Source organism: Nelumbo lutea, chromosome 1, assembly GCF_056320005.1.
Source record: "Nelumbo lutea isolate HS-2025 chromosome 1, American lotus-T2T, whole genome shotgun sequence".
NCBI lineage: Eukaryota > Viridiplantae > Streptophyta > Magnoliopsida > Proteales > Nelumbonaceae > Nelumbo > Nelumbo lutea.
In genome coordinates, this window is record NC_142684.1 from 172,150,936 (window position 1) to 172,173,529 (window position 22,594).

Consider the following 22,594-nt stretch of genomic DNA (forward strand, 5'->3'; position numbering starts at 1 on the left):
GTGTGTCGGTTCAGTATTCCATGGGTTCTCATCACAGACAACGGGACACAGTTCATTGATCGAAAGTTTGAGACCCTCTGCACCGACTTGAGGATCAACCACGGAACCACCGCTATACATCGACCCCAGAGCAATGGGTAGACTAAGGTGACCAACCGAACCTTATTGCACGACTTGAAAACTCGGCTAGACCAGGCCAAGGGAAGGTGGGTTGAGGAATTGTCGAGCATACTCTGGGCATACAGGACTACTCCGCGGACAGTCACCGGAGAGACACCCTTCAGCCTAACCTACGAGACCGAAGCCATGGTACCCATGGAGGCTCCCCAACTCTTTGGACTGAGCTTTTTGATGAAGACCAGAATGACGAGGACCTCTGCGCAATGTTAGACTTGGTAAAAGAAGCTCGAGACTGAGCACGGGGAAGGCAAGCTCAGACCAAATTGGAAAGGGCCATACAGAGTCACCAAAGTTCTTGGACCGAGCACTTACAGACTCGAAGACCTCTATGGTCGACCAATATTGAGGAGTTGGAACACAAGGAATCTTCGAATGTACCACCAGTAATTTGATGATTAATGAATAATGTTTTATCCGAGCCACACGATTGATTGCCCAGCACACCACAAGCACACACCGCACATGACACGACAGTACACACACATCGTGTAATCCGCACTACACAGCCATGCTACACAGTCATGCAACTTTCATCGCACTACACTCACCGCACTACACATGTATAGCTCGACACACCTCACTGACTCAACTGATCTCCGAACGGCCTGAGCCCATGACGCATAGTTCGGTAGCTTATTGCCGACCAAGTAATTTGATTCGGTTGTCGACAACCTGAGCCTAAGGTGGAGAAGAATGTCCCCACCCATCAAGGCCTGAGGGCGGTCATTAAACTCCATTTGCCCACCGACCAACTGTCGGTCAGAGCTAGTCGAGGAACGGCCAGCCCTCAAAGAGCCCCAAAAGCTCTTGAGACCAAAAACTGAGCATCCCAAAGATGAGAGCTTCGAATACACTCTGGCCCCACTAGCCGAAAACTGAAGATCTCGGCCAACCCTAGACCTTGGTGGGGGGATCAACGACCTCGTCACCATCCTCACCATCTTCACCATCCTCGTCCCCGTTGACCTCCTCATCAACAAGATTGTCTAAAGAAGGTGGACTGTCTAAGTCGTACACTTCCCAAGTCTGCGCAATCTCTTTCAGCTCCGGTTAGTGATGCAGAACCCTCCTACAGAAGACGTTGAATCCAGCCTCAAAGGAAGCTGAGGTATAGTGATCCATCTCTTGTATCGATCCACCACCACCTCGATGGCCTCCTGCCTCAGCCACTCCCTCTCTTCCATCAGCTCCGCAATCTCCTGCCTTAGGCTACGTACCACGTTCACCTGCTCATCCAAGTGGGCCTTCAACTCGGTCACCTCCTTCTCCAATGTGGTTGATCGCTCCCCGGCCACCCGAAGCTCGACCAATTGAGCCTTCTGTCGCAAATACTCGAAGTGCTCTACCTCGTACGTTCCCCGCAAATGTCGGAGCTGGTCAATCAGAGCAATCGCTGAGCATGCATTCTGTGAACATAAGAAACACTCTTAGCATAAAAAAACTTGAAGCAATGAGAGCAAGTACGAACTTACCTGAGCCGCCACCCAAATGAGTGAGCATTCTAAGGCATCGCTCCCAATATTCCCGGCCTCCTTAGTGATGTATGCCATCATCATTCCATGAAGTAACTGCTCGGGAACCCCAGGGGTCTCTAGCTCGTCCCGGCTACGGACCGACCAACGCGACATGTGGATGTTCGAGCTTCTGCCCCCTACTTTAGTCTGCAAAGGAAAGGCAACCCGATGAACCTCCTCGGGATCCACAACAATGATGTCATCATCATCATTTCCTTGCTTCCGAACTCTTTTCTGGTGACGGGACACCCTCTCTAAAGACCTCGGCGGAGGAACTACCTCTGGGTTGACCAGTGGCTGTGCACCAGCCCGGTTCTGCCTCTGCCAATTCTCCCTCATCTAGCGGACAATCTCCTCCTCGCTCGCCATCTCCACACCTACACCCTAGGATCATAACAATAAGCACAAGATCAGAGAAGCAAAAAAAAGTATACATAATTCGATAAGTAAACTGAAGCAACAAAAAGAATAGACCAGCCACCCTACGCATCAACCTGGCGAGCATCAACATCTTTGAGCATGTGTACACTGCCACGTCTATCTCATGAATCATGCTCAGAACCGACCTCTCCTCTCAGGTGAGAATAGACTATAGAGGTTGCGGTACTCTCGTCCTCAGCTCCTGTAGCACGGCCAGGAAAGGGAGGCCCCCAGGACAACGCACAAAGAAGAAAGTCTCCTTCCAATGCTTCATAGAGGAAGGGGCCCCGACCAACAACTTGATGCTCTTCCTAGTCGAGAAGTAATAGTAGCTCTGCTGGTGAGGTTTCAACTGAAGAAGGGAGCTCACCATACCCAGGGTCAACTCAATGTCACAAACCGCACAGTAGAACATAAGGCCGAACAAAAACCTAAAGGAGTTCGGCATCAGCTACACCGGTAATACTCGGTACCATCCAAGCACCCTGGCGATCCCTTCATTCAGAGGAAACCTTAGCCTAGCTTCCAAATTGTTCCCATACATGCATATCTCATCGAACCAAGCATCTATTTCCATCCCACCCGGTTGCGGGAACCTCATTCAAAATTCCTCGGGGATGTCGTACATAGCTCGGATCGAAGCCATATCCTTAGGGGTCAAGACATAGGGTGTGGTCCCAAACCGGCGACCAACCCGCAAGGGAAGCTCTACTTCTACCCTAGAGGGACCAACCTTGACCTCCTCAACCTCGACAGCCTCAAAATCACCAACCTCTGACTCATAGTTAGAATCACTAGAACCGGAAGAACCAGAAGCAGAAGAAGAACGAGGGGGATGAGGAAGACATCTTACCGAACTTGAAGCTGAGGAACAAGAGAAAAGGCCGAGCAATGCCAACAACACCTCGTTGAGCAATGTGAGCAACTCCTCTCGCAAATGACAAAGGAGAAATGCCCGTCCACCCCTTCTTATAACCCCTAGGAACACGAATCACACGAATCGACGCCAAATCAATAGTAGGGATCAAGTGCCGCTCTGGCGAAGCTCGGGAAGACCAATCGATGTGATTGTCACCGCATGCACATAGCCTCGAGAACCGATGTGGCGATCTTGACAAGAAATGGTCAGGGCATTAATTTCCCCGGTTCACCCTTTAGCACCGGTTCAACCAACGTCGCGGATGCTCGAGGTTCACCCGAGATCACTGGTCCAGTTAACCCCTCGGGTCTCCTTAGGACCCCCAGCAGCAGACGCCGACCAAAGGAGGTCGCGCCATGCCTCAATCGGGCTCTCCACTCTTTGACTTCAGAACTGGAGGTGTGGATTGTTTGGATTCTGAAATTTTGATAACAACTTAGCTGAAGGACAGAGAGCCCTTCCTCGGCACAGTGCTACCAAGCATTGGAGAGGCCCAGATTTCGGAGCTCGGCTCCTTCCTTGGCGCAACATCACTAAGCATCAGAGAGGCCCCAGCTATGAAGCTTAACTCCACCTCGGCACTTGGCCGAACTAAGCGACCATGCAGCATTCCAGCCGAGGAACAACGAGCCCTTCCTCAGCACCATCAGGAAGATCCAGGCCTCGAAGCTCGGCTCAACACCTCGGTGCCCTGCCGAGCTACACGACCACGCAACACCTCGGCCGAGTACTGCCCCTCCTCAGCTCCAGAACTGGGGGAGTGGTGTTCGGATTCCGAAGTTACAATTCTTGGAGTTCGGCAGCCGGCGATTGAAGGACTTCTTGTCCACAACCCACATTACGCGGACCTCAAATTCTGACAAGCACCGAGGAACATCAAGTGGACCAAATGCTCAACCAGACTTCAACTTGGAGTTTTTCAACCGAGGAACAAAGCATCCTATCGCGCTACACCTCAGTCGAACACTTCATGCTTCGACTTTAGAACTAGGGGAGTGGTGTTCAGATCATGACTGAGCTGATCCTGAGAGACACATGGCCGCCCAGTCATCCTGACCACGTTGGCATAGCTCAGCCAGCTTTGTGGCATACATTGACTCTATAGCCTAGACCAGGCTATGCTATTACTATGGCCCCCATCTTATCCTTTCGGCCACGTCAACTATGCGTTACGCAGATAAGTATAACTACGGATAAAGAGGAGTAAGGAAGACAACTCCGTCGGGGAATAGGACTCTATCCCAAATACTTTGATGGCTAACCTCATCTTGATAACCTCGAAAGCCCAATCTGATCAGGACACAGATTTTCAATTATAAAAATGTACTCTATGCTCAAGGCAAGGGATCGAACTTCTGACACCCATACTGTTACTCTGCTCAAACCAGCACCCTCATTGCTCGACCCGATCATCCACCACCTTCTACTGACTTGAGCATTAAAGTGCCTACCCGGGGATAATTCCTCAGGCCTCTGACTTCCTTTTTTTTGATCATAGGTCTTGAAGCGTGATTTTGTCCTTCCACCTTAACTCCACCTTATTAACAAAGACTATCTAATTGCTTTCCTCAATTCATGCACCACTTCGGATTGAATATCATCAATAAACAAAGATAATTCTGTTGTATACAACTTTTCATATTCCTCAAGAGTTATGGCGATGGAGAAAAAGGAATCAAATATGGAGAAAAGGCAGTAAGTATGAAAGTAGAAGAAGAAGAAATATGTGAATGAATTCAATTATCTACCCCAATTAGCCGACATTTCTAGCTAATGGGTTAAGTTGGCAAATGGCAATTAGCAATTTCTAATTATTTCATGAATAGAAGGATTCAAAGGTTAGAGGCTTTTATAGCTGACGGGGTTGTCTACTTGTCTTATCGCCCCTCCAAGGGACGCGGCAAAGATAAATCATAAAATTAATAAAAAGGTTTCACTAGAATGACTCTTTGAGTCTTGATCACAACACAGTCGGAGAATGTTCATTTAATTACTATAATTTAATCTCGTGGTCAGAAATTGGGAGCAGTACTGAAGTAAATTAAACTATTAAGGCTATATTTGGTTGCACTGCAATTAGTATGAATGCATGAGAATGTAAATGTAAAAAATGCAAATTCTTATTTTATTTTATTTTATTCTACTTCATATTTTAATTTATTTCATTTATACCGTAATTAAACAAAATAAGTTAAAATTCGAAACAAAAAATAAGTTAAAATTTACACTCAAATCATTTGTACAAATTTATTTATATTGCAACCAAACAGGTGCACTTCAAAACCGCGCCCTGAACTAATGAGGGGTATGTCATTAATTCTATTGATGATCTGAACAAATATGAGGAAAGTTTACTTTGACTGTTCTAGATTTTCATTTACAAATTTAGATAATAAATATAGATCGAACTCTGTGTAAAACTTTCTTTAATGGGAACTTTCTACTTTCTACTTTCTACCTACACAGCGAGATACAATTCTGAAGTAACTTTTGTAGACGAGTTGGTAAGCCGCGTTGATTAGGGTAGGTGGTGGGAGATCTCAGATCGAGTGTGGAGTGTAGATTCTACAAAGCGAGAGCCTAATTGCTGCCACGATTACATTTAAGAGCAAACTGTCAAAAGATGCATCAGCAACGTGTCCCTCTAAAATCGATGTGTCCTAGTTTTCCTCTTACATATATCGTTCCAGAGAGCAATGGCGCATACAATCTAAATCTGTTGCTTTGAGTTTTATCAATTAAGTTGTAACAGTGCCTTTTAGGTCCTACTACCCATCAACCGGAATTTCAATATGAGCCAGGAACAGCCTCAGAGACCCCACGGACAGTCACAGATGAATCAAGGCGGGCAAGATATGCAGTCTCAAGAACAGGGGCGTCACGGTAAGCAGGAGCCGATCAAATACGGTGATGTGTTTCTCGTCTCCGGCGAACTTGCGGACAAACCCATAGCACCGCAAGATGCTGCCATGATGCAGACTGCGGAGCATCTGGTGCTTGGGAAGACCCAAAAGGGCGGTCCTGCTGCCAAGATGCTTTCCGCGTCAGCACGAAACGAGAAGGCTGGTGTTGTGGGTCACACCGATTTCACTGATATCACCGGCAATGAAGGTGTCACCGTTTCAGAGATTGATGTTCCCGGAAGCCGCATAGTAACAGAGGCAGTCGCAGGACAGGTCTCTCTCTCTCTCTCTCCGGTGGCCTTTATTTCATCGGTGTTTTAATCGCTTGGTATAACTGAATAAAGAAGCTAGTTTTATAGGTAGTTGGGCAGTACACCGAACCGCTGCCGCTGCAGCCGGAATTGGCTACACAACAGGGAAAGCTTACAATTGGAGAAGCACTCGAAGCGTCTGTGGTAGCAGCCGGTGACAAGCCAGTTGATAAGAGTGACGCTGCTGCAATCCAAGCAGCAGAGGTCAGAGCAACCGGCCAAAAAACTATCATGTCGGGAGGTCTAGCTGCTTCAGCTCAGTCAGCAGCGAATGCCAATGCCCAGACAACTCGGGACGAAGACAAGATCAAGCTCGGCGATGTTCTGGTGGTAATGGCTTCTTTAACGAGTCTCAAATCTCAATGCTTAATGGGTGTGATCAGAGCAGAAAACGTCTGATAATTTTCTTAATTTGTACGCGCGTAATGGCAGGTTGCGACGGCAAAGCTACCGGCAGACAAACCGGTGACGTTTCAAGATGCTGAAGGGATTATTAACGCGGAGGTGCGGAACAATCCCAACTCCACCATTTATCCTGGCGGAGTGGCGGAATCTGTGATAGCCGCTGCCGATTTAAACGAGAATAAATATATGTAAAGACGAGAAAAGAGATTACTTGGCTCTGCGACTCTGTATATGTGTAGTAATCACGCTTATGCTTGTGTAGATGAGTTGATCTCTTTCTTATTTCACTCTCCTTTTGTTTACTTATGTAGTATGGAACTGGAGTTTTCACAGGGATATATCTACATCTACTCTACAGACTACAGATGGAAAAAAATGTTTATTTGTTTGTTGGTTTTGCACTTGTTCTCGTTATTCAGAGTTTAGGGTATGGACCATGGAGCGGGTTAATACTTAATACTGATACATGGAAAGGCAATGGTTTGTTTCAGATGCTGCGTTTGGTGGCAGTGCAAAAACAAATGCTTGGGAGTGCAAATGAAAAAAATTGCAAATTCTCATTTAATTCCGTTTTGGGTTTTACTTTATTCTGCTTCATGTCTTATTTACTTCATTTATATTGCAAATTTGCAATCAAACAAAGAAAAATAAGCTAAAGTTTCTAATATTTGAAACAACAGGTCAAAATTAAATTTACATTTATCAGTGCAAATTAGTATGATCCGATCCATTTCAATGTAATTAAGTATATAATAACTAAACTATCCAAGCTGAATGCAATTAAAGATACTGCGGTATTGCAATTTAACCTTCTTTGATGGAGATAAGGCAAAACCCAAAGGATCTCATAATGCGGTTTGGATCAGACGAGGGCACCTATTTTCTTTCAAGTGAATTCGTATATCAACTTTTAATTTTTAAAGTGATCCGCAACCTGAGCACGCTGCACGCATTGATTTCATTCATATTTTGTCGAGATCCACCGTCGTCAGCAAGCCCAATTCTTTTTAGAATTTTCTAATTCGACTGGTCCACATCCAGCCCTTAACTCTTTAACTTTTTAGTTGGGCCGAGCAGATCAGATGGTCGGGTTGTTTTTCAGCCCACATAAGTGGTCCAGACTCTTGGTTTTGACTTGCCACGTGGCCTAGACAACTCGGACCTATAGTTGGACCTTGATGGACCGCGAAAGGTTTATGATATTTGGACGGTGGATTAATCTCATTATTAGTTTTCAAGTATGCCACGTCAGACAATGTATGTTTTTGAGCTCGCTACATCATTCGGACTGACTTAGATGAGAAACGCCAAAGCTATATTTGGTTTGATAGGAAATAAAATAGAAACAATAGGTTGATAGAAAAGCTATTAACAAAATTTGTGGAATTCCTAATAACTTTCAGATTCAGAGAAAATTCCCTTCTATTTTATGGTGATTTTTTTGGTAAGGAAAAAGAAGTTGAAATATATGATATTTTTCCAGGAATGAACGATTATGACTTAAACATATGATATTTTTTTGTGAAATAAATAAACTAATAAAGGTTGCAGTTCAAAATGAAAGGTATGACTTTATTGGGGCTGATATGATGAAACCAACCCCTTCAAAGGAAACGCGTCTTAAGGGTTTTATATTGTTCAGTGAAAGGCTGAAAGCCCCAGTGCATCTATGGTTCTGTTAACCCGGATCCCCGGCCGGACCCGTCTGTAGGTCCATGTATCTAATTTCCTCTTGGATGATATGATCGTGAAAAGGTGTACAAGTAGGGTGGGGTTAGCCCGAACCCTAGCCGAAGCTGAGGTATTGATATGATTACTGAACCCCCATCCCCCCAACCCAAAACATGATGATATAAATATAAACTTGAACTTCAACCAAATCTCGACCCAATCTAAAATCAAACCATCTACTCTAATTGTAGCCCCAAGATAAAATAATATATTTTCATTTTTTTTTACTACAAAGAAATTAAGGCTCAGTTTGGAAGATAAAATAATATATTATTCATTTTTTGACTTTGCTTTTGGAAGAAATTAAGGTTCAGTTTGGGAAGGGTTAGTTCAAACACATCCACATCTTCAGTGCAAAACCTAAATGGTTTAAACATATTAAAAAAATGGGTTCAACTATGATATGGAAAAAATATCATATCCAAAAAAATAACTCACCAATCAACTGGAATCATAGACTTAATAACGAATCAGGTGTTATTTATCAAAATTATTGGTCAAAATTCTTTTCATACCATATCTTTTTCATATCATAGATTTTAAATATATTTTATGATTTTTTATTTTCAATTTTTTTTTAATTTCTGAACCTTTTCAAATTAAAGTGGGTCTAGGTTTATCAGGATCCTATATTATTGACCCCGAAGGTATATGGAACACCTGCCGGCTTAGGTTCTAAAACCGCCACCATAGGTATATGGAACACCTGCCGCTTCATCCACTGTCGCCTTAGGTCAGACGCCACCTTTAGTGGCTGGTCTGAAATGGTTCAAAACATTGTTAAATTGGCGGTTTCTGAGAAACGCCAGCTCAAACCTATTTACGGCAGCAGTGTGGACCGCCATCTTAGATCTTACCTAATCGCTGCCTTAGGTTTGTCCCACATTCCTTGAATGTCTAAGGTGACCGCCGGCTTAGATCCCATTTGACCGCCGCCTTAAGTATAATGATTTGCCAAAGGTGATGGTTTGTATGACCGCCGGCATAGGTTATTATTATTATTATTATTTTTTAATTAAGAAAATCAGTTGACACCTGCTAAAACCTAAAGCATAAAATTAATAAAACAAATGCATAGTGCATATTAATTTTTTAGTAAAAAAAACATTTATTTAATTATGAAACTGAAACCTGAAACAAGAATTCAATACAATCAATTCTGATAATCTAATTTGCACTTATACTCAAAGTTTTGGTAAGCTGATATGCATTACTAGTTTTTCAAATGACCAATGCTTCATAGATTTCTAAAGACCATAAGAACAGCTAGGGGAGGTTTTCCTGCAACATCTCGGATCCATTATGATGACAAGATCACCTTAGATCCTTTATTGGAACCATCACTTGGAAATATGCATCCACAGCTCTTCCCAAGAATTCTTGGAAGTTAACATCGGGCATTTTATTCATGTTTACATCAATGACACGTGTTCCTAGAATGAGGAGTATTGGGGTGGGACTGTAACTTGACATTTCTGCTCCCATCTTTTTAACCACCTCAACAAATTTAATATCTCCTTGCATCAATAGGGAAAACCATGTTCATTAAGAGTACTATTAACTCAGCATAGATGAAAAGAAAAGTAAATAAAAAAAGGCTTTAACACCCGTAATAGTTTACAGGGGAAGGGGGGTCCAAATGGGTATGAGAAAATTTGGGAATCTAGGGGATAATTGAAAAACAAATTTTCTTTTGGAGCCACTTCAGTAGAATAGGCAATTTTGTGATCGTTGGAGCTACTCCAATTCACATCCTGTCCAAATTCATCACAAATGTTTCAGAAAGAGTAGGCTTTTTCTTTTATAATTCAAGCAACAATAAGATATCCATCTAGTCATTTTAATGATATATGACCATTATGATATGGTTTGAAGAATAACCCCAATTGATCTAACTACAGCCTTTCTTTTTTAATGTTTATAGTGATATTTCGAGAATGCAACATTTTGTAAAAGAATGGATTTTTATATTTAAGTTTTCATGCTTTATTCCATTAGGCATTAAGACAGCAAATTCAGAATGTCTATTGTCTTTTGAGTGGATATAAAAGATGGACTAGTCAACCTGACTTGAGTTTGATGGGCACAAAGACAGTGATTCTGGAAATTATCCTTCTTTGTAACTCGGTTAAAATTGGTATTCAGGGTTTAGAAAATAGGAAAAGGTCAGACCAATAAGTTATACTTTGGGTTAAACTGAGGCGACTCAAGCATTAAAGTTTGTCAAGCACAACTTGGAAAGTTGAAAGCAACGACTTACTTGGGGACAATTTCCACATTTGGATCTACACCATGGTTTTCCAACCTTAAAATAACAGAAAAATAGAAGATGGATCAGATGATAGACAAAAGCAGTCAGTCAGAAATATTGTACAAAAATAATAATTGCCCTCACAAGAAGTTAATACCTTTGACTGTGCAAGTTAATAGGCTTTGGGACGGCAACTTTCCCTAAAACTGTCATACCCCCTCTTTGTGAAGAAGGCAACCTGCAAGATTTTAACCCAGATATAGATAGCACAAAGTTACGGGTATTGGCAGATCATACCATGTCTACTTTCTCTTCATCCCAACCCTGATCCCAACCATCTACTGTTTCCACATCAACAGCTAGAACAGACTCTGGTAGCCCCATTTCAAGCTCCTAGTATGGGACTCCATCACTGTGCTGCCTTTTCCCCAATTTGCAGCAGGCCCATGTCCCCACAACTATCAAAGAAATTAGAAACGAGAAGTAAACACCATAGATGGGTGTCACGAGGTTGGCATAAGCAGGGATTTTCTGAAAAAAAGCCATCAGATACAGATGATCCCATGTGAAGCACGCATTGCCCATTTCCAGCATTAAATACAATCTTGAGGCTTTCTTCCGTACTAACTGAGATTTTGAACTGAAACAAAAGAAACAAAGGAAAACTACTAAGGTACACAAAGAAAAAATGCAGATATGTGCATGTATGTGTCAGGTGTATTTGTGCATGCAGTCGTATTTATATATATTTGGTGTGAAAAACATGGTAAAAAGAAATACAAAGGCTATAGAGCCAGACTTTTCTGGTTTGGTGTTTGGGTATCCCTAGTTGCTCAACAGGAATGTCTATAGATGCTGGGACTATGATGTTTGTTTTCAAAGCGTCCTCTCCATCATTCTGTACCAGAAGGAATAACTCCAGGGATCCTGTTAGAGGGGCAAAAAGAAGTCAAAACATGATTCTTTTCTGTGAAGAAACCGACTGAAAAAATGAAATGGAAAAATTTCAATCACATTTCCTTTTCCCTTATTTTATCTTTTGAATTCTGGTTAACATGTTGGATAAGGCTTGGACAATGATGATGAGGTTCTGGTTGACATGGCACATCCAAACTATCTGATCAAGAGCCCTCCAAGTTCAAAAAGCTATTTACACTGTCGTTATGACCTAAAGCAGGAAAAAACAGATGTGGTTTCCTATACATGGAAAGGGAACAATTGATATTTCGCAAGGACCTCCCTTCAGCCATACATAGGTCTTGCTTGTAAGAGACCTGCTTATATATATATATATATATATATATATATAGCCAAAATAAATTCAGGGAGATTGAGAGTTTAACAAGGGAGTTAAATGCTTCTTTCATATAGGTAGAAGAACAGCAAATGGAATGACAGACACTAGCAAAGCAAGGGGCTTTAAGACAACATTTGTTTTGGGCAAATTTGTAAACTTCTGTAATCTTCAAGTTACATTAATAATTTTTTTTCTACTGATAAAAAAAATCCCTCTCTGCTCTTAACTGTCTCTAATAAAATGCATCCATTACTCAAATAGAAACCCTCTTAGGTCATAATTGTTTTTAATAAAAACCCTCCTAGGTCTTAATTGTTTCTAATAAAAGCCCTCTTCATTTCTCTACAATTTTCCTGAAATTGTTCCTTCAGAAGTTGGTCTTCATTTTGTCTCCTTAAATCTGACACGGTAATGAAGTGAACATGCTCCAAAACAAAGTGAATGTAAAGACAATGATTATGGGAATGACAGCCACACTGCATTCTCAAACTAATGAGCAGGGCGGATGATCCAATCTCAAGTTTTTTAATGATTTTGACCACTACAAAAGTCAACCATCTAGTTTAGAATACAAAATGGCATCTAGAAGACTATAACATAACTAAAGTGTTATGAATTCATATTGATTATGACAATAAATGTGTCAGATTTTGGGATGATGTTTAGTGTGGGATTAAACTTAAATCAGGTATTCTTGTCCATCATGCAATCAACCACCGATAAGGAGGTGTTCGTTAAAAGTTGTGATTAAGAAGCCAGTTCTCTGTATGAATTATTGCCACCCAATTCAGTGCATTCCTCTGAACAAAGGATTGAAGGGAGAGGTTTGAGGTTAGAAAGTGGACATCATTATTTTCTTAATCAAAACCTTGCACAATGGTTATTTCAAGAGTGGTTCTAGCTAAGTTTATTTGGAGCCCTCATATATACAAATGTGAGAGTATTTGGGTAAACTTTTAATGATTGATCATTTGATCTCACTGATGCATGTCTTCCCCAATATACAAAGTTATGGGTCAGAATCTCCCTACTTGCTGTAGTGACTGATGTCAGTGATCCCAACCAAATTTTAAGGAGAATTTGGATGAATTTAGCTACTCCCCAAGACAAACCCATATTAGCTTGACCAGTAAGGGAATTTTATGGCATCTTCCTAGTTCCTATTGTTTGGTCCCTTTGGAAGAAAGGAAGGAGAATATCTTCAAGAACAAATGCATATCTAGAAAATTTTGAGCAGTTGGTATAAATAAAATGCATCCGCCATTCTGTGTGATCAGCTGAAACCAATGAGTACAAAAGGAAAAAAATCTTAAAGTCAGATTTAAGACCAGCGATATTAAAGGACAAACATGCCCAGAAAAATAAGTATAGCTGAAAACTATGCCCTATTGTATGGTTTTAGTGCAGTCTTCTCAATTAGCAATTAAAACAAATAAAAATAAAAATCCAACAACAATTGAAGATGTTCCTTCCCTTATGGATTCTCTTATAAATTGATGATAAAACAATTAAAACAAATAAAAATACATGTCAAAGAACACAATTCACCCTGAGTCAAAATACAAACTGGGAGATGACATGTCAAATAGTTTTTTGTTGAGGATGGCCTTTTTTTGAGGTCCAACTTGTCAGCTTTTTGTACAGATTCTCATTGTACAAAAGACCTTTACTTTAATACAATCATACTTTACCTTTTCTCATATATATATATATATATATATATATTGGAAGAAGTTCAAACTAAGATCAGAACTAACAAGTTGAACGAGAAAATCTTAAGCCCAAGCATGAAGGCCTAGGACAAACCCATGATTCTTCAATAATATAAGAACCAACTATAAGGTATTTCAGGGATGGATTTCACCTATAGGCATCGCTATGGTGTAATCATGCAATTGGATATTAGCTAAATTAAACAAAATCCGCATACTAGAGACTAACTAAAAATGCAAAATCCATGTAGCCGACTACGTAACTAGGCTCGATTTAGAAAGGTAAAACAAACAATTACATGTGGTGGAATATAAGTGGACAAGACACATGAAGGGAAAGGATTTTCATTACGATCTTCAGATTGTTTAAGGCAGGCAATCATCTTCTTTTTTTCTATGCATCTGTTAGGTGTGTCTACACAATTTCCTTCTGGTGAACCAACGAGACTGTTAGATTTATTCCCGCCATGGTTACTCGGCGTTTTAGTCTGCGGAATCTGTGCACCCTGACCATCTGAGCCTTTCGGCCGTGCTTTTGTTGAATTGTCTGGACTGAGATGGCTAGAATCCAAACTCGGCATTGACATGGGGCTAGGGAACGGAGGAATCTAAGAACAACATAATTTTGAGCATTCAAATATAGGAAACGAGCAAAATGAATATCATAGTTTGCTAAACGGAATGAAAGGGCGAACGTTACCTCTTTTCCGCCCTTTCCTTGTTCTTCTGCGTACTAGGAGTGTAGAGCAGCAGCTGTTCTCGCCAGATGAAAAAAAAAAAAGCACGATTAGGGTTTTATAATTTATAGAGAAAGAAGAATGGGGTATAAAAAATACAGGGGTTTTACCTTTCTCGACTTCTCTGTTGAATTTCACATCTCTCAATGCGCCGATTGAATAAAAATCTGAGCTCATCAATTCAGATTCTCGATCAATTGAGAGAGAAAGTATAGAAGAAGAGTTGCCCTCTCGGAAGACGGACGGAGTAGAATTCGGCTCATGATTTTAGAAATGGAGGGAAAACATTGAACCAGTGGGTTTAAGAATAATCTAATAAAGACCGGTTGGTTTAATGCGAATACTGCCGGCTTAGCCGATTTTTATAGTGGGGGCATTGGTTGCTTTGGAAGAATGAAGACATAGTAGTACATAGAACTAGTGTTTCTAACCACTGTATCCATGCAACGATTCATCATCACCCATCTCAGTTTCATTGGACCCTCTCCACCATATATGGACCATATGGTTATTCAGATGCAAGACAACGATCCCAAACTTGGTTAGAACTACAAGGTTCAGCAAATAACATCAATAATGTTTGTAGGTGGATGGGCAATTTCAACGCCATCTTGGATCCTAGCGAGAAACGGGATGGCAGACCCCCAATGTTCATGAATTGGACAAATGGTTAACTCCTTTGGATCGGTGTCTTTCTAATTCAGATTGGAGAGTGATATACCCTCATGCAACAGTTATTCATTTGTCAAAAACTTCCTCTAATCACTGTCCTTTGCTCATTGATTTAACTGGAATATTTCCTAATCACAATCCTCCTTTTCATATTGAGCATGCATGGTTTACAAATGATCCTTTGCTCATTGATTTAACTGAAATATGAATGTTTTTTATAGTGTTTTTAGAAGGAAAAGACACATTTTGAGAAGAATTGAGGGAATTCAAAAATGTTTTGAACCGAGGCCCTTTCGGTTCCTCAATGATCTTTAAATTTCACTCAATGAGGAATATTTCAACATCCTTAAACATGGAGCGAAAATGCCAGATTTAATTGGTTACAAAATGATGATTTAAACTATGACTCTTAAGAGGGGTCAGTGAAAAAAGATTTTGCCCCTTAAAGAAAAATAATATGTGGATCACTAATAATGGTGAGTTAAAAAAGATGTGCAAGAGTCACTTTATTAGTTTATACTCATCATCTTTAGTCAATAATCGAAATTTTAACCTTGACCCTTGTTTTGGTGATGCTCCTAAGTCCTAACAATATCGATCAATGGTTCCCCCTAGTCACAATTCCATCCTATTGGTCTTTGTAATACTATTTAATTATAAAGTAATTGCAAATCTTATTGTAGCTAGACTCAAACCTCTCTTGCTGAAATTCATTTCACCAAACTAGTCTACCTTTGTCCCTGGCTACATTTAAAAGATAATATGATCATTTTACATGAAGTTCTTCATTCTTTCAAAAGGAAAAGCAGCAAGGAAGGTTTTGTTGGAATTAAAATTGACCTTGAAAAAGCTTATGATAAGCTCAATTGGTTATTTATTAAAAAGTCTCTTGAATTTATTAAAATACCTAAGTGATGGGTTAATTTGATCATGAGTTGTATTACCACCCCTATTTTTAATGTTATCTTTTAACGGTTCAATTCTTGAACCATTTAAACCCGCAAGGGGACCCCTTGTCCCCCTACATTTTTTTAGTTTGTTTAGAAACTTTTTTGGGTATGCTTAATAAAGTTGTGGCTAATGGTGAGATGAAGCCATTTAAATTCTCTAGAACAAGCCCCGAGTTGTCTCACATCTTCTATGCAGATGACTTGTTTATTTTTCTAAAGGCCTCCATCACTCAGCTAAATAGTGCAAGAAATATCTTGGATAATTTTTGTAATGTTCCCTATAGACACACCCAATGTTGGCCATAAATATTAGGGTTAGGGCTTCTAACAACCTTGATAAATATCTTGGGCTCCTTGTTTTCAGTGGTAGGGTTACTAAACATACTGTCCATTATGTAGTGAATTATGTTCAAACTAAATTATCAAGATGGAAGGCAAATACTCTTAGTCTTGCTGATAGATTAGTCCTTCTCCAATCTACTCTCTCCTCAATTCCCCTCCATGCCATGCAAATTTTTTGTTTACCCTCTAACACCTACCAAGATGTAGATAAAGCTAGAAGAATTTTTTTTTGTGAAGAAGTTCTCTTGATCACAAGAAATTGCATCTCATTAAATGGGAGAAGATTTTGACTCCTAAGCATGCTAGAGGGCTTGGAATTAAGGACCTTCACTCCCTAAATCTAAATCTTCTCACTAAATTAGTGTGGCACCTCTATTGTAATCAAGATAGTTTTTGATCCAAAATCCTAATTAGTAAATACGATAAGGGAATTGATGTTCTGGACCCATGCATATAATGTCATGACCCTTGGATTTGGAAGGGAATAACTAAAGATTGCAAATTTCTTAGGGAGGGACTCGTAGGTGCCATTGGGAATGGAGAAGACACTAAAATTTGGGATGACCCATGGGCTACTAAGATTATCTGTAGGTAGAATTGGTTGCATGGGCCGCTCCACAATGTTAATTTGAGAGATGTAAAAGACTATATACCTGCTTCTAATGATTGGGACATCAACCTGTTATCTTCTCTCATGTCGAGAGAGATGGTTGAAAAAATCATGGCAATCCCTTTAAATTTAGGGTTGCAAAAAAAGGACCATTGGATATGGCCTGACACTAAAGACGTAATGTTTCAACTAAACCAGTTTATACAATTATTAGAAAAGAAAATGATGCCCCTAAATTTCAAGCTTTTAATTTGATTTGAAAAGCTCCATGTCAACCAAAGGTGAAAACATTTTTTTGGCTGCTCTATCATAAAAAAACTCCCCATTCGCGATGCTTAATAAAGTGAAATATTTGGGTTCCTAGTGAATGCCCCCTTTGCAATGAGAGTATGGAATCAATTGATTATGTATTTATGGAATGTAGGTTCTAAGGAAGTTTGCAATTTGCATGATAATCATCCCACACCCACTAGTTAAAAGTTGGGTTGAAAATAATCTAGAGACTAGTAATACTTAGGGTAGCTTATTTTAGTTATTTAAATTGGTTGATTTGGAGGGCTCGAAATAAAATAAAATAAAAGTCTTCAACAATATCAGCTACACTCCCACTTATATTACAAATCTTGCAAAAAACTATGTTGACAGCTTTCTGTGTGCCCAATATACTAATGCTCTTGTCAAGAATCAAACTATTTGCAAACCCTAGAGAGACATCAAATGAGAAGCTCTAGGTGATCAATGGATCAAAATCAATATAGATGGAGTTATCAAGGGCCAAAATGGTGGTGCTGTGGCTGAGGGCCTTCATCAAGATCAAATTGGACAGTGGAAAGGAGGCTTCACTACTTACATTAGAAATTCCCAGTTGACTTGGCAGAATTGTGGGCTGTCAAGTGTGGGCTTGTCTTGGCATGGAACTTAGGCTACCACAAAATCATTTTGGAGTCAGATTTGCTTTCCACCATACAAATTCTTAAAGGTGGTAGGGATGATAACTGTTGTCTCTCTACAATAAGCGAGGAGATCAAAGTTCTTCTGAACAGAGATTGGGAAGTTCGTATTAGTCACTGCTACATGGAGGCCAAGAGATGTGTCACTTTATGGCTAATTTAGCTTGGAGCACTAAATTTCAGTATAGGGAATTCTCTATACCTCCCAGTGAGTTTGAGTTTCTTCTATTTGCTGATGTTATGGGGGTAGTCATTCCTCATTTAATTTTGTTTTGAGTTTTTTCTTTTTTTTTTCTGTTTTTGTGCTCTTTGTTTTTGTTTTTCTTAAACTCTCTCAGATGAATTAAAAAAAGCATCTCTTATGCGTGTGAATCCTTTCACAGTACAAAAAGCTGGTCAATTTATATTTAAAAAGGGGGGAGGGGGTGTTGTATATCCTTTTTTATCACAATTAACTACTATTGAAGCTTAGTTTCAAAAATTACTACGTCACCTTTTGGACTGTGTTGGTGAACATCATTGGTTCGTGCCTAATTCTGGCCCATACTCCATACTCAATCATGAACAATTTCTTTAGGTTGAGTTCGAAAGGAGTACAAATAAGCGTAAAACCCTATATTTTATATTATTTTGTATTTATTTGCAATGTATATATTTGTATTTTGTACACTTTCCAAACTTAGTCTTAATGAAAATATTCCACTTTTATTACACGGACTGGTTCCTTAGTTAATTGTATCTTACTCATTTTTATTCTAGAAGTTCTATGCCTAGGTCTACGTAACTATTGTCATAGATGTTTCTTGGCAAACTGCCATAGAAACTTACATCGATAGACATTAACCATCGGCCATTCCCTGGTAAATATCTATTTTGGCAGTTTTGGAGAATTAGGCCAACAATTTAACATAGAGTTGTTTTGAAGAATGAAAATGAACAATATGGAGCACTTGTCAGTCTGAAAAAAAAAAGATCAGTTTTAGAAAAAAACATTTAGTTCATAGTAATATTTTCTCATTCTACCCATTTTATCCATTCTTATTCATTTTATAATTTCATTTTGAATAAGAATGAGAAAGAATGAGAGTTGAACTAAACATGGGCATGATTATTTTTCATGCTATACGCTACCTCAATTTTTTTGCTATAGGCTACCTCAATTTGTGTGCTATAGGTTAATCTAAAAAAAAGTGAGGCCCATGACAAGAATTTTGTAATCAAATACTCTAATGCTACTCATTCTCACCCATTCTTGCTTAAGATGAACAAGAATTAGAAAATGAGACCTAGAGAACCCAAAATTGCCTAAATCAGTTTGTTGTTGGCCATTTTTCTTCTTCTTCTCTCCTCCCACATTCTTCTTTTCTCCTCATTCAGAGGTCTTTTTGAAAAATTTAGGGTATACTTAAGTCAATTTATGAAAATTCAGGGCATGTCTAAGTCTTTTACCATAAAGTCTTTTTAAACCTTGTATTTATATTATACATATTTGTATTATGTTCTTCTTCTTCTTTTTTTTCTTCTCTTCTTCTTCTTCTTCTTCTTTTTTGACTTTGAGGGGGGAGAGTTGGTTAATAGAATTTTGGTTCTCATCGACCAAGATACTCATGTTCTTTTTTTAGATTTATGGAGATCAACAGAAAATTAATTTACCCTAGGTTTTACTTACCCGGATAACTGATATATACCCATCTCTCATTGGATAAATAACTTCCCCATCTAGGGGAAAATTACCAAAACTTGGATGGAATAAAGTTTCCTCTTTTAATAATGAATTTTTATAACTAAAATGACCATTTCCTTATTTACTTGAAAAATTAAAGAATATGAAAAAATATATTTACCCATATAAATAATTTCCCAAAAAATGAACACAGGGCCCTAATATTAGGTTTAACAATACACACACCGACAATGTGTGCTTAGGGGTCAAATATAACAGACCTGATTATTGGCCGAGGATTTCAAATATATTATGAGAATGAAAATATAAAAAGACAATCAAATTTTATTTGTCATTGTACTTCTTTGAAAAACAATTAGTTTTAGGGGTTTTTATCATTCAGTCCACCCCTAGACTAAAAGGGGTGCAAATTAGATTTCTGAGGGGGATTGCAGTCCAAAAATCCCTTAGTTTTAAAAAATATTTAAGCAACTATTATAAAAAAATGCAAAGATATTTAAATTTTGAAAATATTTTAATTGCACTTTTCTTAAATGTCTTACCTCATAAATACATTTTTTTTGGTAACTATAAATACATTTACAGTACATATGAATATGTTAAATCTAAGTTGGGTGTGGAAAACCTAGTCCAAGCTAATGCAACCATGGTTTTCAAAATTGGACCGGACTGGAAAAATCGGAAATGGTCACTTGATCGATTTCATTTTCTTCAAATCCGCTTTTTTCCCAACTAATGATTTTGATAAGCAAATCGCTGAACTGACCGGTTAATCATTCAAACCATCCAAACCGTTTGAACAATTTTGACCGTTTTTCAAATTTTTTAATTTTTTTGTCAGAATGGACTGACATTCGGGTCGAACGGTGAGACCATTCGAACAGGTAATCGGACCGCTGACCGGTTCGGTTTTAAAAACCATGTATGCAACATTTATTTGAAAATTTTGCACTTCTTTTAATTGTTTTCTATAACAAAATATTTGTATATACAAATATGTACGTTGAATATGAGTTGGGTTGGAATCGTTGGATTGTCCAAAACCTTATTCCTATTCCAACCCAAAGTTAATCTGGATTGCATATTTTTCAAATCTAACCCTAACATTGCCACATGTCATTACATGCACCTCTTTTTTGTGTCATGGTCACATGACATTACTTTCGGTTGATACCTCGTGGCAACGAATTACAAAATCTAACTTGATGTTGTCCAAAAACGATTGAGAGCATACACATAGCCTGCCAACGAGCTGCCACGGTTTCTATGACAGGCGAACATCTCTATTCAATGGTGGCCACGTTTCACTCAAGAACCGAGACGGAGACGCAACTCAAGCCTGAGTATGTATTTATACACTTCTACGAAGATACCCAAATCGATAATTGTACTCATTTTTAGAATCAGCGTGATCAGTACGTTGCAGTGTCTCTTCAAGCTTCAACCGCTACCGTTTGCTTCTCACCGGAATCCACACACCAGTCACCCAGGATGAGCCAACAACAACCCCAAAGGCCTCAAGCTGAGGAGGAGCCGTTCACATACGGGGACGTGTTCCCGGTCTCTGGTGAGCTCGCGGACAAACCCATTTTACCCAAAGATGCCGCCACGATGCAGGCTGCAGAAAATCAGGTGCTTGGACAGACCCAGAAAGGCGGTCCGGCTGCTATGATGCAGTCGGCGGCGACCCAGAACGAGAGAGCTGGTCTGTTTAGTAAAGACGACGCCACTGACATCACCGGTAATCAGAGTGTGACTGTGGAAGAGACTGATATTCTTGGGAACCGCGTGATAACGGAATCTGTTGGAGGACAGGTTGTGACCTCAAATTTTGAAGTTGCTTTATGGGATGTATTAATTCATATTGGGTAATGGGTGGTGGTGTTGTTGTTGTAGACTAGTCAGTATTATTTGACTCAAAAGGGAAGCTTCTCTTTACATCATTACAGGTAGTTGGACAGTACATGCAACCTGCTCCTATGCAAATGAGATCTCCGAAGTCGGCCGTTGATACCGACGACCCAATTACAATTGGGGAAGCACTTGAAGCGTCTGCGATATCAGCCGGTGACAAGCCAGTTGATCAGAGTGATGCAGCTGCAATTCAAGCAGCGGAGGCCAGAGCTTCGGGGCAGAACATTACCGCACCAGGAGGTATTGCTGCAACAGCCCAATCTGCAGCGAGTATGAATGCACGGACCATGCGGGATGAGGATAAGATTAAGCTGGGTGATGTTCTGACGGTATGATTCATTCATTCAAACCTAGCTAGATCTAGATATTCTGTTTCTGGCTGATTGGTCGAGAAATTTGTTTCACAGTGGGAGTGATGGCATTCCTTATTTTCCTTTTGTTTAATTTGGAACAAATTAATATATGCAGGATGCGACGGCAAGGTTACCAAGTGACAAAGCGGCACAGCGTGAGGATGCTGAAAGAGTGGTTGGTGCGGAGCTGAGGAATAATATAAACATGGCCACCCATCCTGGGGGCGTCGCAGCATCCGTCGTGGCGGCCGCTAGTCTCAACCAAAATAAATAAAAGCGTGCTTAATTGCTCTTACGTTGTATTGTACATATCCATAGTAATTGCCCTCTCTCTCTCTCTCTCTCATGTCTATTATGTAAAAACAAAAAAAAAAAACAAAAACCGCGTCATTAGGTGTCAAAAATGTCTGAAACGAGCTTATAAGTTTTACAATCAGTTTCTACTAGATTGCAAATGCATGCATTTAATGAAGTACTTGTACTAGTGAATTGGGTTGATTTGCTTAAAACGGCATTGTAATTTAGCGAGTCAAAGGGGGTGTTTGACTGTTTGTGTGTGCTGTGATTGTTGCTGATGATATATAAAATATGCTTGTTTGTGCGTGCTGTGTTTTGTTAATTTAGCTGGTTTCAACGAGAAGAAAGTTTTGTTCTTCTTGTTTATAAAATATAAAATATGCTTTAACAGTAAAAAAAAAGGAATGCAAAAGATATTCTTGAATGTGCTAATTTCCCACCT

At 39.7% G+C, this 22,594-nt stretch overlaps 3 protein-coding genes across 3 annotated transcripts; 2 read left to right on the forward strand and 1 right to left on the reverse strand.

Annotated features, from left to right (window-relative positions):
- Window positions 1-5,707: 5,707 nt before the first annotated feature.
- Window positions 5,708-7,053, forward strand: LOC148879215 (late embryogenesis abundant protein D-34-like). The gene is made up of 3 exons (XM_088960692.1): window positions 5,708-6,209; window positions 6,296-6,577; window positions 6,680-7,053. Exons 1-3 carry the CDS (start codon window positions 5,826-5,828, stop codon window positions 6,842-6,844), a joined length of 831 nt encoding a protein of 276 aa, XP_088816818.1. The 5' UTR covers window positions 5,708-5,825; the 3' UTR covers window positions 6,845-7,053.
- Window positions 7,054-9,750: 2,697 nt separating this feature from the next.
- On the reverse strand, window positions 9,751-14,668 carry LOC148879216 (uncharacterized). The gene is made up of 8 exons (XM_088960693.1): window positions 14,491-14,668; window positions 14,344-14,396; window positions 13,996-14,251; window positions 11,434-11,561; window positions 11,126-11,274; window positions 10,792-10,872; window positions 10,644-10,688; window positions 9,751-10,137 (listed from the first exon to the last, which is right to left on the reverse strand). Exons 3-8 carry the CDS (start codon window positions 14,228-14,230, stop codon window positions 10,131-10,133), a joined length of 645 nt encoding a protein of 214 aa, XP_088816819.1. The 5' UTR covers window positions 14,231-14,251; window positions 14,344-14,396; window positions 14,491-14,668; the 3' UTR covers window positions 9,751-10,130.
- Window positions 14,669-20,963: 6,295 nt separating this feature from the next.
- On the forward strand, window positions 20,964-22,364 carry LOC148879217 (late embryogenesis abundant protein D-34-like). Its single transcript, XM_088960694.1, has 3 exons — window positions 20,964-21,403; window positions 21,538-21,831; window positions 21,971-22,364. The coding sequence occupies exons 1-3, from the start codon at window positions 21,080-21,082 to the stop codon at window positions 22,127-22,129; spliced, it is 777 nt and encodes a 258-aa protein (XP_088816820.1). The 5' UTR covers window positions 20,964-21,079; the 3' UTR covers window positions 22,130-22,364.
- The last annotated feature ends 230 nt before the right edge of the window (window positions 22,365-22,594 follow it).